Genomic DNA, 14900 nt, shown 5'->3' with positions numbered 1-14900 from the left:
TCGGCACCATGGCACAGCCTCAGACCGTCATGCAGCTCCTCGAGCTCTTCCAATTTCTGTCCGACCCGCAGGCGCCTGTCCGAAGGATCGCTTTGGCGACGCTTCTGTAAGCCTTGCTTCTACCGCTCCGACACGCGTCTGCGTCAGCGCGAGAAAGCTGAAAGCTACCTTGTGCAGTCCCTACACCGTGCAAAATGCCCCCGAACGCATGCTCTTCACGCGCGAGCACCACATTGAGCAGATCGCGGCAATGTGCGCCGACCAGGAGGTACGTCCTTCTCGCTCGTGCACACCGCAAGACGTCCTGTAACGCAACCTGTCGAGGAGCGAGAGCTTGCGCGGACCCTGAACAAATTGCTCCCGATTTACCTGCGACAGATCATTGCGCACGATGCTCTTTCGGCTTTGATCAACCTGACCAGCTCGCTGGTCGTCGTACAGCGGCTCGCCAAGATCCCAGGCTTCATCACCGGCCTCGTCCGCATGATCGTTGTGCGTGCTCGTTCGCGCGAATCGTCTCAAGCGCATCCGCCTAGAGCGCTCATACCTCGTCTTGCCCCTGAGTAGGACGACAAGGCGCTCCTGTCCGACTTGGCCTGCATGCTCCTGTCCAACATGTCGAAACTCGACACCGTCTCTCTCCAGATCCTGAACCTGCGAGTGCCCTTCTCAGTCGCGCCCTCCCCCTCGGCGTCCTCGTCGAACCCGGACAAGAACGACGAGCATGTCGAGAAAGCCGCGCGCAAGTCCCCGGCCGTCGAGGACGAGATTCTCGCCCTCGATCTGCTGCTCGAAGTGCATCTCAAAGGTGAAGGCAAGAAGTACAACCCCAACGCCAATTACGACTTTCTCGCTTCCGTGTTTGCCAACATCTCTCTCGTGAGATCCCGATCTCTTGCCAGCATCGACGCGAGGCGACCCCAGCTGACTGGCTGCAAGCGGTTTTCGTAACCTTATTTTTTCGTCTAGTTCCCGCAAGGTCGTGCTTTCCTCCTCGCAGCGCCGGATGCTTCGGTCGAACCGCCACTCTCAAAGCTCATTTCGTTCACCGAACATCCTTCACCCATTCGAAGAGGCGGTGTCGCTTCCACGATCAAGTACGGATTCATTTACATTCGATCGACAATCCTCCCCAGGCTCCTCATCAACGCTTCCCCTTTTACAGGAACGCAGCGTTCGAGAAATCCGGTCACACGCGGCTGGTCGCATCGAAAAACGACGAGCCTGCCGAGGAAGGTTGCATCGACCTGCTCGTCCAACTCCTGTTGCCTCTGTGCGGTAACGAGGAGTTTGACATTGACGTGCGTCCTCGACCCTCTGCTTCATCCATTCTAAGAGATCCAACAGTCCTGATCTGGATATCCGTCTTGTCTGTTTTGAACAGGTATTGGACGAACTTCCTCAAGACCTGCAACTCTTGCCACCAGAGAAGGAGCGAGAACCTGATGCCACGATCCGATCCATCCTGGTTGAAACTCTCGTCTTGTTGGCGACAAGTCGCGCGAACCGAGAGGCGATGAGGAACCGAGGAGTGTATCAAGTCATCAAAGCGGCTCATTTGGCCGAAAAGGATCCCAAGGTAAGAACGAAACTCGCAAGAATCGGGGGACAAGTACTAAACCGCACCCCCCGAATATCGATTTCCCGTCGCAGGTCACGGAACCGATGATTCGATTGGTCAACTTGTTGATGCGGGACGAAGGCGAAGATACGGCAATCGAAGAGATCGCTCCGTCATCTGCCTTTCCTTCGTTCGACCCCAACTCGAACACCTCGAAACCTCTCGAAGGAGGCGACGAAGAGGCGGCCCCGGCGAGCTCGACAACATTCATCGGAGCGGATGGAGAGGTTGTAGAGCAGGAGAAGGAACGGGATTGGGTGAGAACAGATAATCTGCCGCTATCGCAGATGCAACCCGAGGAGGACGAGGAGGAGATGCTGTTAGAGGTCTAGATCTACAAGCAATTCTCACATTGTCATCTCACGCTCTCGACGCAGTACCGTCTGATAGATGGTTGCACCCGAAGGGCGAAGTCGCTCTGGCGTGCAATCATGCGGAAAACAATATTCAAGAGTCTATAAAATGCATGGTCCTCTATACTTGGCCGTAAACATCGGTACGTCTCTGTTTGAGGAGCGGCATCGATTCTCGTAGTTCCTCGACCCAATCCAGATCGATCTCGGTCATGCAGAAGTCGCCATCGTCTTCGCTTTGCTTCTTAGAGTCGGCCGGGGGACGATCAGCGCACTGTGCGAGCACGTCCCCCCAGGGCGAAATGATCATTGCGTGACCGTGGCTTTGTCGACCCGAGGGATGCTCTCCGATCTGTCAGTTCGAACAAAGACGGATGGGTCAGTAATCGAGCTTGAGACGTTAATGCCACAAAAATCGTGACAAACCTGGTTCGCAGCGAGCACGTAGGCCTGGTTCTCGATTGCTCGCGCTCTCAGGAGGACCTCCCAATGAGGTGGACCGGTTCGCGCCGTGAACGCCGAGTTGTAAGCGATGATTTGGGCACCTTTGCGCCTCAGTGCAAGGGCAGGTTCTGGGAACCGCAAATCGTAGCAGATCAGGAGACCAACTGCATAGACGGCATTCGAGCTAGATTAGCCTAAAGAAAAATGCAGGGCGCGAATGGGATTCAACGCACGCTTTCCGACCGGGGTCTGCGCTGGGTCTGTCAGCCTCTTGCCCTCGACCACAAGGTCCGATTCTTGTGTCGAGTCTCCTCCTTGCACGTCAACGTCGAGCAGATGGATTTTTTCGTACTTGGACGCAATGTTGCCGTCTGCATCAATGAGCTGTCGCGAACATGCGAATCAGCCATGCGCGACGGATTTATCTCGGAAAAGCGAAATAATGAGCTCTTACCACGTTGGTATTGTAAACTCTTCCTTCGTCTTCGCTGCTTTCGTGGACACCGACAGACACCCAGCATGAGCTTTCCTTGGCTTGTTTGCGGACTGCCGTCAGGAATTCACTCTCTTCGATCGATTTCGTCAATTTCTTGGTTTCGTCAGGCGTTCCAATAAAGTCGCACGCCTCGGGAAGCATGACCAACTTGGCGGAGAGTTTCGCAGCGCGTCGCACAATCGAGCATGCCAGGAGAGCGTTGTGTTTCGGATCACTGGTCGAGGTCAGTTGACCAACGGCGGCGAAAGCTTTGGCGGACATAGTGGTCGGATGATCAAACGAGAGTAAGGATGCGGTAGATGTTCAAGCCGCGTGACAGCTGCTTTTGAGTTCGTCTCAACGTCGCACGTCGTACCCCGGAAGAAACCCAGTCGATGCTAGACTTTGTAGTCGTCACCGCCGTACGTGACACACCACCTTCGCAATCTCGGCAGGCGAAATCCCCACACGTGACACAATTCGACTCAGCTCTAGATGCCGAAAGTTGGACCCATCGTCTATGATAGCAGCTGGGAGCCGTGAAGAGCCGCTTGCACGTCTAGGCGGAATAGCCGAGCTGAGCTGCGACCGTGATAGCAGGCATATCCGGAATTATAGGACGAGCGCATTGAACCATCGTAAGCTCTCTCCGTCGGTTGAGTCGCCCCTTGCATGTTGTATGTGGACGACGAGTTACAGTTCGGGGTAGACATCGAACCTGCGCTGGTCCCATAGAGGCATTTCCTGCCTGATCTGCTCGAGAGCCGAGAGGTCGACTTCAGCTGTGGCCAGAATGCCTTCGTCGAGACTATCCTGTGGTGTGTCGATTGCCGCGAGCACATCGCCGAAAGGACCAACGATCAGGGAATGCCCGAACGACTCTCGTCCCGGTGCATGCGTGCCAAACTGCGACATACTCTCCCCGTTGCTCAGCTTACGTCCCCGTGAATAGCATATGCTGTCACCTACCTGCGCAGCAGCGAACACATAGCACTGGCTTTCGATAGCTCGGGCTTTGAGCAAGGTTTCTGGAGCAGAAGTATGTCCACTCGTCAGTCTGAGTTAAAAAGTGCGATACAACGATGTCGCGCATCTCACCCCAGTGTGCTTTTCCTGCGTGGATTTTCATGAAGCACGTCAGTCGCGATGAGAGCCGGATGCGCGAGCGGAATACGTAAAGCTTGCCAGTTTTTACGGTGAATGCTGAAGGATAACACAGAAGCTGCGCTCCTTGACGTCTCAGACTCAGTGACAGCTCTGGGAAACGAAGGTCGTAACACGTCATGAGACCGACTGGTGTGACGCGGCAGGATCAGCATCACGCCTGACCGTGCGGGATTGGAGAGACGTGCTAACGTGTTCCGACTGGTGTCGGCGCTGGCGGAACCGGCCGAGCTCCTCGGATGGTCGTCCTGGACTCAAGAATATGGGTCCCTCCCGTGATGGCAACATCGAAGAGGTGGAGTTTACGGTACGACGAAACGATTTCGCCGCGATCGTCAATCAGCTGATTCGTGAGAAGCTGAATTCAGTATGGTTCCTAAGACTGTCAGAACCTGGCTGCGTACCAGATTGGTATTGTAGCAACGCCCCGAATCTTCACCTTCAGCCGGTCCTTTCTCGTGAATCCCGAGGTTTAACCAGACGTTACTGTCTCGTGCTTGCTTCCTGATTATCTCGACGAATCCTCCCGGCTGGTCAATTGATTGCGACAGATGCTTGACTTGGTCGGCTGGTGCGATAAAGTCCGTCGCTTCGGGGAGGAACAATATCTGAACACCCTTGGCTCCGGCCTGTCGGATGAGGTCACATGCGATCTTGCTGTTTCGCGAGACGCTGACGTTCGAGCAAAGCTGACCCACAGCAGCGAGCGGCATCTTGAAAGGTTGTCGTTAAGGCAGGCAGGACGTCGGAGTCGCGCCATATGCAATGTGGGGTATCTCGCAACTCGTCCGCGGCGGTAAACGGAATTTCCACTCCTCGTGCACGAAAAAAAGTGTTTAGGGCTAAGTTCCAACAACAAGCGAAGCTACCTATATACCAAAGTGAAACAACAAAAAATCCCTTAGACGGAGCTCCGACCAGCGACAGCTCGTTTCGTCCTTTTCCCTCCGTCTGCACGACGGTTTTCAGCATACGATAGTCTTCAGAGGACCACTTCAAGCCCAGCTCCAGGAGATAGGGAGAACGCCAGAGTCAAGGTTTCCAACTGAAATGAAAGAACCCATTGTCAGGATCTGCCACAGAAAGGTGTCGAGACAAGCAAGCAGCGACTTACGAGCTTTGAAAGCGCCAAGGGACAAGTCGAGCGATCCCCATCCACAGCCGGGGCACTCTGTAGTGTTTTGAACAATGTCAGCCGCCATTCCGGGAAAATTGCACGCGAGAGACAGGAGAACGCACCGTCAAGAACTTGAGCTTTCACCGTCTTGCCGTTGGCGTTGTTCTTAACGACAACCCACGAGCCACACTTGTTGCCGGATGCACGGACCTGGGGCGAGTTAAGCGCGACAAGAAGAGTGTTGTCTACGATAAGTTGAGAAACGATGAGCTCGACCCAAAACAATCGTTTCAATGACAAGACGAGCACTTACCGTTCGACCACTTGCCGCACGATCCAGGGTTTCCGTCCTGCGTGAACCACGTGGCTTGACCCGAGAACGACGAAGAGGAAGTGTAGAGCGCCGGAGTCGATTTGGGCTTCGCGGGAGCCTTCTTCGCGGCCTTCTTGACCGTCTTCTGCGACGGCTTCTTGACGACCTTCTTGTTGGCTCTTGTCTCAAGGACGTCTCGCTCCTCAATCACGGCAGGTGCCAGGGCCTCGACGGGCATGGGAGCGGAAAAAGCGCAAGTTGCGAAGGCGAGAACGAAAGCGACCAGGATGTTGAAACGAAGCATTTTGTATAAGATATTCAAGCGAGGACAGGGAAAGGAGATCGGAAAGAGGGAGAGGTGTGGGTGTAGGAGCGGTGTAGACAAGAGGACGACATGGGTATCATTGCTGTCCTTTTTGACGAGCAAGATGTCTTTGGGGGTGCTCACCCTCGAAAAAGTCAGACGAGCGAGGGTTGTCCTTGAACGCGTGGAGTATCGCCGCATTCTGACGTTCAAAGGGAATTCATTTGCCTCGAATCGTCGATATTCATTTGCCGCGAGCAGTCCGGAGATCTCGCCGCCCTCGCGACCGCGCTTTTGAGCGTTCTGAGCCGATGAGCCGGACTATTCCCAAGCTCGGTAGAAGGCGATCATATCTAGAACGAAATCGAATCAAACTTGACGTGGGTCAAATTCGATCGAGACCGCGAGCAAGACATTCTCGAGTCGGCAAGACCAACCCAATTTTTTTTTGAGGGAGGTAACCTGTTTTTTCCGAGTCGATGCCTTGTATGCTAGATGCAGCTGCATGGCGATTGAAAGCAAATAGGAGGCATTCGAATCTGAAAGGTGCATAAGCCAGGGGGAAGTCAAATAGTTAAAGCGAAAGTCGAAATTTCGAGAGCGCACGGACTCGGTCGCGATGTAGTCAATACAGCAATCGCATCGAGCTTGGTGCAAAGTAGGTATCTCTGCTGTATGCCTGATGTCACTGAGGTGTACGAGTGGCGTGTTGACTAACTTGATATCGCGCGGCATGCACGCGAATGGTCCGTGCTGAAAGCCGTCCTTAGCGCAATCACCTGGGGAGCGAACGAACAGACGAAATGAAGGCTCGTCTGAAGAATACGGAACAGTGAAGCCTAGGAGAGGAGCCAAACATCATGCGCAAGGACCCTTTCAAAGAGATTTAGCGCGACGGAGATCGCCTGGAGCGGCACTGGAAGGGCTTTGGCGCGCGCATCGGGACTCAGGGCCTTGAGCCGGGTCAACTTCCGAGACCATCGACGCAAGTGACGAGATACTCTCTCTCCGACTTCCGCATCTTTGTGTTTTAGCGACCAAATTCCAGAAACCAAAAACCTTCTCAGTTTGGCGTACAGATCTACTCGCGGGTCTCGCCCTCGGCCTGTCGTAATGGCAAATAACCAGTCAGGGGCGCCCGGCACAAGGGAAATGTGCACGCGAAAACATACCTCGACGGCGAGGATGGCAGACCTCTTCTCGGCAACACGCTCGGCGCGACGGGCACGAGCGGCCTTGTTGGCGGCACGGCGAGCCTCCATCTGGTCGGCGAGAACCTTGGTGCGGTTCTGCTCGGCCTTGGCCTTGTGGATGTGGTCCATAAGAACACGCTGTGGGAGATGACGGGTTAGTCTCGTACGACACGGCAACACCTTCACACGAACATGCTCACCTTGTTCTGTTTACGAGCCAATCCCATCACGAACAATGCACACGAATCGAGTCAGTCTCTCTCCTGATCCGCATCTCCCCCTGCATCTCGCATTCTCTGGAAAATGAACTCGCCTTGAAGACGTTACCCTGTAGCGCAAGAACGGGTCAGATCTGACGATAGGACAAGAGAGTGAGGAGGACAGAACGAACCTTGGCCTTCATGTAGAGCTCGTGGTAGCTGTTTGAAGACAACCCAGACTGTCAGTCGGTTGGCCGATTCTACCACTCTCGCTCGCTACCAGGTCCTGCTGCGTCCATCTTCCGAGTTCTGTACTCGCTAACAGCGCGTGCCCTGGTAGCCAGCAAACGGTGGATCGACTAGGCGAAACTTACAGGTGACGGTTGATCTTGCCCTCCTCACGGTACTTGCGGAGCAAGCGCCTGAGGACACGTTGCCTCCTCATCCAGAGAACCTTGGTAGGCATACGGGCCTCGGCACTACCCTTTCGCTTACCGGTACCGGTGTGACGTCCCTTGGCCTTGGCCGCGTCGTGCTCGCGGGCGCGGACACGCGAGTGAACGACCTGGGGCTTGACGATGATGTAGCCATCCTTGCGGAGACGACGGATGTTTTGCCTCGAGTTGGCCTGGCCGATCTCAGAGATGTGAGAAGGGTCGAGGTAGATCTTGCGCTTTCCGACGCCGAGAACCGACGCGGCGAGGCGCTTCTGCGAGCGAAGGTTGGACATGGCGACTGTAACAACGCGAGTGTGCGGGCGCAAGAGGGCGATGAGTCGAGGGGCGAGGCGAGTTTGAAAATTTGAGAGTCGAGATCGAGGCGGCGCGAAGGGGTTGACAGACGGCGGGTGGCACGTACGAGAGTCAGCTACTGGTCCGCTGCGTACTCGCGAGCCGGGCGACCAAGTACTGACCTTGTTGATTGGTGCGCAGACGAGAGGAAGGGAGGACCAGCGAGCTGGCGTTTCCTCCTCGTTCGAAAATTCGCCCCCAAGTTCACTTCTGCCTCTAGTCTTGTTCTCTCTCTCGCTCTCACCCTCGCCGACTCCCCCGCTCCTACACGCCTCCCATGCACACTGTCGTCTCTTCCCCTTCTCGTGGGACTGTTCAGCAAGACTTGGGCACCTCTTGCCATCGATCCTTCCCCGCCCGCCAGTGTCAACATCCGCTCGACCTATCCGCCTCTCGCATACCGGCACATCGTGTCGAAGTGCAGAAAGACGCCTTTTCAGGAGACGCGTGGGACCATCGGCAAGAGGCGATCACTCGGTTGTTAGGGTAACGCAGGTTGCCGGCGTCGCCAAATGTCCGCGATAGCGACCTCGACCCGTGCCACCTTCGGTCATTCCACAGACAATACAGTGACCCAACGTATGGCTACCAGAAGCTCGGACAAGAACTGTGTGCTCGCTCCGGCTATCACCGTACATAACATAAGCTATCGCTCGCTTCTTCGCTTCTCACGCTGAGCTGCCTGTTACCCTCGGCTACGGTCCCCGCTGCTCTGTTAAATGCAGTCACATGTTTGACTATGTATCTGATGCTCCATGGTTCATCCCAGGCTTCCCTTCGTTGTCCTCGCGCCTACTCGCCTTGCGCTCCGGGTCTGCCAGCTCCTGCAGAAGTTGTTACAGTACATAGTGGCGGGATTGATCCTCGATATCGACAGGACGCATGTAGGCTGACCCACGCTGCAATGAACGTCGCAAGTTACTCTGTTCCATCCGCGCGATCCGCTGGCGATTTGCAAGCAATCGTCCTTAGCATGCATTGCCGTCTGAGCACATGGTGTTCGTGCACGTGAAAGCGCAAGGAATTTCTGGTAGCATTGCCCCGGCCGACGTCAGCTTAAAAAAATGTGATGAGGAGGACTAGGGTCACTCAATGCTACCTCTGCACATTTCGTATGCAACGTCACATTGTGCGAACCCTTCTGCGAAAACGGACCCAAAGCCACAAACCCCTCTGAGCAGACCCTCTTTGCGTCAATACTAAGCAGACCCCTCGCTACTGGACTTCTTGTGCACACTGAAACTCTCCGCAAAATCGCGAGGGTCGGGATTCGATCGGATGAACGCAGGTGTGAGAAGAGAGACTGCAGTGGGAGAAGAAGCGATAGCAGCAAAGTGTGGGACAAAGCGCATATTCCTCGGGCTTCCCTCACAGGCTACACGTTATTTCGAACCTTCAGCGATATTCGACCAAGTGTATTCACGCTACTTGCACAACGCAAGAGCTGACTGACAGCTAAGCCGCTCATCGACCTATCCGGGCCACTCAAGTGGGCCAGAGCAGAAGCTGCGAGAGCCATGACCCTCGGCCCGCTGAATTGCTTTTTTTTTCCAGGGGTGCGGAAATGCTATGCGCGTTCTGCCCACCCGCGCACTGCGCTCCATTTGGAGCTGCAATGCCCATACTGTACAACAACGTCAAGGTTCTGCTATCGCATCAGCACAGACAGCATCCCCCGAAAATATGCTTGGGGTCAGGCATTATTCCTTGCGGTAGTGGGCGCTGCTCGCGAAATCACGCATTCTATGGCCAGACCATGGTGACAAAGTGAACGCTGTTCAGGTGCGCAACAGACCTTCGACAGTACTGTGTGTATCATAGAAGTCGGATGGGATTGCTAGATTGAGAAGGTTGCCGGTGACAACCCCCGCTCTGAACCCGGGTGAATAGTCTGCTGCGGCACGGCTCCTCTCCGTCGGGTGAGTTCTGCTCAAAGATCTGCCTGAACCATGCCGCAGCGAAAAGAGGGCAGCGATGGTTTTTGAGGAATCGCTGAAACGGGCAGGAGCCGGGGGTGGTCGCCGTTCAAGCCTCGATCACAGATGTCGGATCCGGCACGCGATGCGACGTGTCGCTGCGAGAGAGCAGTGACTTTCCCGCTCCGACCCCGCGTTTGACCCCGAAAACCCTCGATTTTTTTCTGTCCGACAACCTCATTTGTGCTGGCCAACCCTACCCTCCTCCTGTCAGATGGGAAGGACCCTCATGCTACGGATGTCGCTCCTCATGTCTGCTGCTCGCTACAACTCCTCACACTCTTCCTTCCTCCTACATTCTCCTCTATCTCCTTCTCCGTCTCTTCTCTCGGCTCGATCCTTTCTCCACCCCCACTCTCCTTCTTGAAGATGCTCGCCGCTGCCGCCTTTGTCGCCTCCCTGGCTCTTTCCGCCCACGCTGCGCCTATTGCCCTCAACTTGGTCGAAGCTGCCGTCTCGACTCCCAACACGACCCAGACCAACGATGTCGTTACCTACGAGATGAACGGCAACGCCGGTGCCTGTGGATGGTACAACCAAGACTCGGACAAGGTCGTCGGTCTTCCTTTGGAGTACTACTCGGCGCTCAACACCGTCTCGCCTTACTGTGGTCAATTCGTCGTCGTGCAAAGCACTATCACCAACGAGACCGTCACCGCCCTCGTCGCCGATGCCTCGACCCAGAACTCTACCCTCTCCGTCTCCCAAGGAACCTGGAAGGCTCTCAACGGAACCGCGACCGAGCTGAGTACGCTCAGTCCCCCTTGGCCGTGACCACATGTTCTGCTTCCCCTCGCTAACCTACCGTTTTTCCTCATCTGCAGAGACTGTCGAGTGGCGATTCGCCAACGCTACCGAGACTGCCGATGCCAAGGCTGCTCTCGCCGGCGCCGACTCGTCTGCCGCCTCGACCCCGGCCTCGTCCTCGGTCGCTAAGCAAGCCTCGCCCTCGCCTTCGTCGTCTTCGTCGTCGCCTGCCTACGTTGCCCCTTCGCCTTCGTCCTCGTCGGCCGCCGCCGTTCAGCAGCAAAAGCAAGCTGAACCCACCTCGACCTACCAAGCCCCTGCTACCACCAAGGCTTACGTCGCTCCTACCACCACCTACACTCCTCCCAAGACCACCACTTACCAGGCCCCCAAGACCACCACCCAAGCTGCCTCGTCGAACTCGGGATCGTACTCTGGACAAGCCACTTTCTACACCCAAGACGGCAACGCCGGATCCTGCGGCAACGTCAACTCTGGTGAGTCGCTAGTCATTGATTCTAGGATGAGTTACTCGTTGCTGACTCGGTGCCGCGAACAGACTACTCGTTCATTGTCGCTCTCAACGTCCCCATGTCGGGAGCCATGGGCAACAAGTGCGGATCCCGCGTCCAAATCACCAACACCCAGAACGGCAAGTCGATCGGTGCCACCGTTGCCGATCTCTGCCCCGGTTGCGGATGGGGATCGCTCGACCTCTCGCTCGGAGCCTTCGACGCTCTCGGATCGAGGGACCAAGGAGTCCTCCCCATCTCGTGGTCGTTCGTCTAAGGCGTTCACCCCCTCTTCTCTTTCGCTTCTTTCTCTCGGTTGGATTCCTATTGGTTCATCAAGGTTCAGTTTCAGCACGTTCAAAACCGGCGACGCCTAGTGCGGTCGGACCCTTCCTTTCCTCTCGTTCGTTCCCGGGTTTTCAGGGTTTTTCTTCGTGGTTGCCTATCCCCTTTTCCCTTCTTCGATCTCGCCTTCGTACCCTCGCAACTTTCACTCCGTGTTCCGTTCCTCGCCTTCATTGTATGAAGGCAGAGCGAACTGGTGTAGCCTACCTCGCCTCGAAACCACATCATGTAACCCTCCTTTCTTCTTCAGTTAGACGACCCCTTCTTCATGACCCATTACCTAGATCGTATTTCTACTCGATGATACACCTTCTTTTTCAGTTACCCACACCCCCCAAAAGATTTATCAGAAGATCAAATCATCCTTGCAAAGGGACTTTTTCTGCCTTTTATTGCCCGAGCCCCAAGTCCGAGTCAGCGAGAGCAGTTTATTTCTACTGTCAACTTACACAGATCGTTTGCGGACCTGCTTGACAGAGGCGAAGATCAAGAATGTCTTCGAATGACCGTATCAGGAATACGCATGGTGTGACTCTGGGACAGACGTTATCTCACGCGAGAACGTAGGATACAACAGCTCGAAACTTGCAATATAGAAAGGAAAAAGAAAGAGACAAGTCTACTCGTAATTTCGTCTCCTTGCGGCCCCAGTTGCCACTCGCTGTCGTTTCCTCCGCACCTCGACCAAGTCGCCTTCGATCTCTTCCCCTCGCAAAGCCGACAGTCCCGCTATACTCTTGCCAAATTGGGAGTAGGTACCGGACTGCACGAGGTAGTGAGTTGGTGGGAGTCCCGGTTGAGTCCTGCCTCCGACTTTACGTTTCGTCGAAGTTCCGATACCCAACAAGGTACCGCTGAGGATCGAAGCGGTCGGACCGACACCCGAGAGTGCCGAGAGTGAATTCGCTGTCGAAGTGCTGACTCCGTTCGAACCGGGCAAGAGCGAACTCGCGAGTCCGAACGGATCCGATACCGGGTTGAGCCCGAGTAACGACCCGAGCGCTGATGCGTCGACTCCTGCATCTCCACCGCGACCGTTCGAGATCGATTCCGAGGGGGAAGCCGCTCCGTTCGAACCGCTGCCGTTGTTCGAAGGGAGATGTGGTCGCGAGGTGTGAGTCTTGTGGGGTCCTCCTCGCATGCGCCGGGTTCCATGAGTGCGTTGGGGGTCGAGAAAAGCATCTGGAGGGGAAAACTCTCATAGGTGAGCAGCTATGCGAAGAAAAGGGAGTAATTTCGTCAGACATACCTGTCGAACCCCCTTCGCCCTCTTTCTCTTCCATGAGTTTCCTTCTTCGGTCCTCGACTGCCTCGAGCAGGCGCTCAACAACGCCCTTTGTCGCGCCTTCGTACTCGTCCTCGATGCGCTCGACCTCGGCATCGTACGACCGTCTCGCGCTTGCAACTTGGTGTGTGTGGAACAGTCGAATTTCGAGTTGTCGATTCGCGCGCTCCATGCTCAGTTGATGCAGCGAGAAGAGGAACTGGGTAGGAAACATGTCGGGGAAGAGTGGGTCGGTGCACGCGACCGAAGGCGGCAACCGCGATACGGGCACGGCTGGGTCCGAGATGGGGAACACGGGAGGCGGCAGCAATTCATCCGCCGTGCGGGCATAGATCTGGGACAGTTCGTGATACACCCTGAAGCCATAGAGTGTCAGCTCTCGAATACGGGCCACACCGCGGGTCGCAAGGCGAGCTCGCAGAGACAGGCAGAGAGTCTCGCTCAACTCGGGTCCTCGGACAGCTGCAGAGGGACCGCAGTTGCGGAATGGGGAAACAGGGGCGCTTACCTGTCTCTTCGTGCAACCGTGTCTTCATGCAACCGCTGTACTCGGTCGGTCATCTCTCGCCTGCGCTTGTCCCGCTTGCTCTCGCCGACCGGGGCTGCACCAGCTCCCGCCGCCGATACTGCCTGCTGCTGCTGTGACACGGCCGCTGCGTGAGCTGCATGTGCTGCGTATTCTGTTTCGCATCGAGGCCGAGCGTCAGTGTTGTCGGCCCTTGTCGGGGATTCAAGCCGCCAGAGCGAAAGACGGCGTCACGAGAGAGAGAGTGTGTGTGTCGAGCGTACGGTCATATTCTTCAGGGTACATGGGCGACATGGGCTCAGAGTGCCTCGACCATGCTTGCTGCATCGTGGCTGCTGGGTGACGATGTGCGGTCGTGAGCGCTGCCGGGTTGTCAAGTCGCGCCGTATGCACTCTCGCACGCATACACTGAGCTTTCTCTCCCTGTCGATTTTGCAATCAACATGCGAAATCTCTGATTACAACACAGGGGGTGGATGTACACATGTGATATCATGGGCATGAGGCAAATCAGTTTCTCGGCGGTCGTGCGCCGAAAATGTCGGATCCAACGCGCACATTCGTGCTGCCCATCTCGATCGCTTTCTCAAAGTCGTGACTCATCCCCATGCTGAGCTCGAGCGCTTGCTCTTTGACCGACTCGTGACCCTCTGCGTTCAACCTTTGCGCGAGCAGCCGTCGGGTGTTTCGCAAAGTATCGAAATCCGGGTTGACCTCGTCCGGCCCGGCCGTCGAGTGGTCCCATGATCCGATGGTCATCAACCCTTTCAGTTGAAGCGTGTCACATTCCTTCAGGATGTGCTTCGCGACGTCGACGAGCTCGCTCGGTGCATCGGACGCAGAGGAGGACGATAGCGGAGGGAGGCCCGACTTGGACGCTTCGCCCGACGTGTTGACTTGGAGGAACACATCGAGCCGAGTATCCCGTGGTGGCGAGAGGGTCGAGAGCGTCGAGTGGAGGTGGTTCGCGGCTTTGATCGATGTGAGCGTCTCGATTGCGTATAGGTTAGGGATCGCTGCAAAGAGGGACGCTGTCAGACCAGTTGCGACAGCATGACGAACGGACGGACAGGATTTGGCGTTGCTCGGACTCACCTGCGAGCATCTTGCATTTGTTGGATTGGAGCGTGCCAATGTAGTGCCATGCGATATCTTGCGGCAGCTGTTGACAGGGGCTCAATCGAGAGAGGTTAGGGTCAGGGTCACGACGTCGGACCGGAGCGCCAAGTCTGACTCGCCTCCTTTGCTTTCGACTCGAGTTCTTGGGGGTAGTTCTCTCCAAAGTGCCGCACGCCGTGGTGGTACAATGCGAGGATGTCTGATGAAGGTTTCACTTTCGATACCGCCACCAACCGCGTCGACTGTACATGAACGATTGATCCTTGAGTGTCAACCGACATGGTTGCTTTCGCTTGAGAGGCGCACCTGACGAGACTCGGCCGCAGCGAGGACGCGTTGATTGATGCGCTCATAGTTAGCGATCAGCTCTTGTGAGCGCTCGGCGTTGGCGGGTTCGACCGGCATTGACTTGGGC

At 55.9% G+C, this 14900-nt stretch overlaps 8 protein-coding genes across 8 annotated transcripts; 2 read left to right on the top strand and 6 right to left on the bottom strand.

The window, feature by feature from the left end:
* Positions 1 to 8: 8 nt before the first annotated feature.
* Positions 9 to 1953, top strand: HGH1 (Hgh1p; the record flags this gene model as incomplete). The annotated part of the gene is made up of 8 exons (XM_076675336.1): positions 9 to 106; positions 178 to 268; positions 379 to 492; positions 568 to 879; positions 970 to 1097; positions 1166 to 1301; positions 1385 to 1579; positions 1654 to 1953. The coding sequence occupies 8 exons, from the start codon at positions 9 to 11 to the stop codon at positions 1951 to 1953; spliced, it is 1374 nt and encodes a 457-aa protein (XP_076537420.1).
* Positions 1954 to 2095: 142 nt separating this feature from the next.
* On the bottom strand, positions 2096 to 3175 carry JCM15063_003414 (carbon-nitrogen hydrolase family protein; the record flags this gene model as incomplete). The annotated part of the gene is made up of 4 exons (XM_076675335.1): positions 2096 to 2326; positions 2401 to 2582; positions 2652 to 2802; positions 2873 to 3175. 4 exons carry the CDS (start codon positions 3173 to 3175, stop codon positions 2096 to 2098), a joined length of 867 nt encoding a protein of 288 aa, XP_076537419.1.
* Positions 3176 to 3586: 411 nt separating this feature from the next.
* JCM15063_003413 (carbon-nitrogen hydrolase family protein) lies at positions 3587 to 4770 on the bottom strand (the record flags this gene model as incomplete). Its single annotated transcript, XM_076675334.1, has 5 exons — positions 3587 to 3799; positions 3863 to 3921; positions 3992 to 4186; positions 4250 to 4400; positions 4462 to 4770. The coding sequence occupies 5 exons, from the start codon at positions 4768 to 4770 to the stop codon at positions 3587 to 3589; spliced, it is 927 nt and encodes a 308-aa protein (XP_076537418.1).
* A 282-nt stretch (positions 4771 to 5052) lies between these two features.
* Positions 5053 to 5725, bottom strand: JCM15063_003412 (RlpA-like double-psi beta-barrel domain-containing protein; the record flags this gene model as incomplete). Its single annotated transcript, XM_076675333.1, has 4 exons — positions 5053 to 5102; positions 5172 to 5228; positions 5297 to 5419; positions 5488 to 5725. 4 exons carry the CDS (start codon positions 5723 to 5725, stop codon positions 5053 to 5055), a joined length of 468 nt encoding a protein of 155 aa, XP_076537417.1.
* Positions 5726 to 6872: 1147 nt separating this feature from the next.
* Positions 6873 to 7914, bottom strand: RPL19B (60S ribosomal protein eL19 RPL19B; the record flags this gene model as incomplete). Its single annotated transcript, XM_076675332.1, has 4 exons — positions 6873 to 6896; positions 6964 to 7122; positions 7376 to 7403; positions 7559 to 7914. 4 exons carry the CDS (start codon positions 7912 to 7914, stop codon positions 6873 to 6875), a joined length of 567 nt encoding a protein of 188 aa, XP_076537416.1.
* A 2406-nt stretch (positions 7915 to 10320) lies between these two features.
* Positions 10321 to 11487, top strand: JCM15063_003410 (RlpA-like double-psi beta-barrel domain-containing protein; the record flags this gene model as incomplete). The annotated part of the gene is made up of 3 exons (XM_076675331.1): positions 10321 to 10699; positions 10776 to 11195; positions 11258 to 11487. 3 exons carry the CDS (start codon positions 10321 to 10323, stop codon positions 11485 to 11487), a joined length of 1029 nt encoding a protein of 342 aa, XP_076537415.1.
* Positions 11488 to 12174: 687 nt separating this feature from the next.
* On the bottom strand, positions 12175 to 13693 carry SDS3 (Sds3p; the record flags this gene model as incomplete). The annotated part of the gene is made up of 4 exons (XM_076675330.1): positions 12175 to 12737; positions 12805 to 13196; positions 13349 to 13520; positions 13630 to 13693. The coding sequence occupies 4 exons, from the start codon at positions 13691 to 13693 to the stop codon at positions 12175 to 12177; spliced, it is 1191 nt and encodes a 396-aa protein (XP_076537414.1).
* A 183-nt stretch (positions 13694 to 13876) lies between these two features.
* Positions 13877 to 14890, bottom strand: JCM15063_003408 (pyridoxal phosphate homeostasis protein; the record flags this gene model as incomplete). The annotated part of the gene is made up of 4 exons (XM_076675329.1): positions 13877 to 14382; positions 14462 to 14528; positions 14605 to 14727; positions 14792 to 14890. The coding sequence occupies 4 exons, from the start codon at positions 14888 to 14890 to the stop codon at positions 13877 to 13879; spliced, it is 795 nt and encodes a 264-aa protein (XP_076537413.1).
* Positions 14891 to 14900: the final 10 nt, after the last annotated feature.

This window comes from Sporobolomyces koalae (assembly GCF_050403365.1).
Source record: "Sporobolomyces koalae JCM15063 DNA, S_koalae_JCM15063T_v1_ctg1, whole genome shotgun sequence".
NCBI classification, from domain to species: domain Eukaryota; kingdom Fungi; phylum Basidiomycota; class Microbotryomycetes; order Sporidiobolales; family Sporidiobolaceae; genus Sporobolomyces; species Sporobolomyces koalae.
Note: the sequence above shows the minus strand (reverse complement) of the source record. Positions and strands in the feature narration are given on the sequence as shown.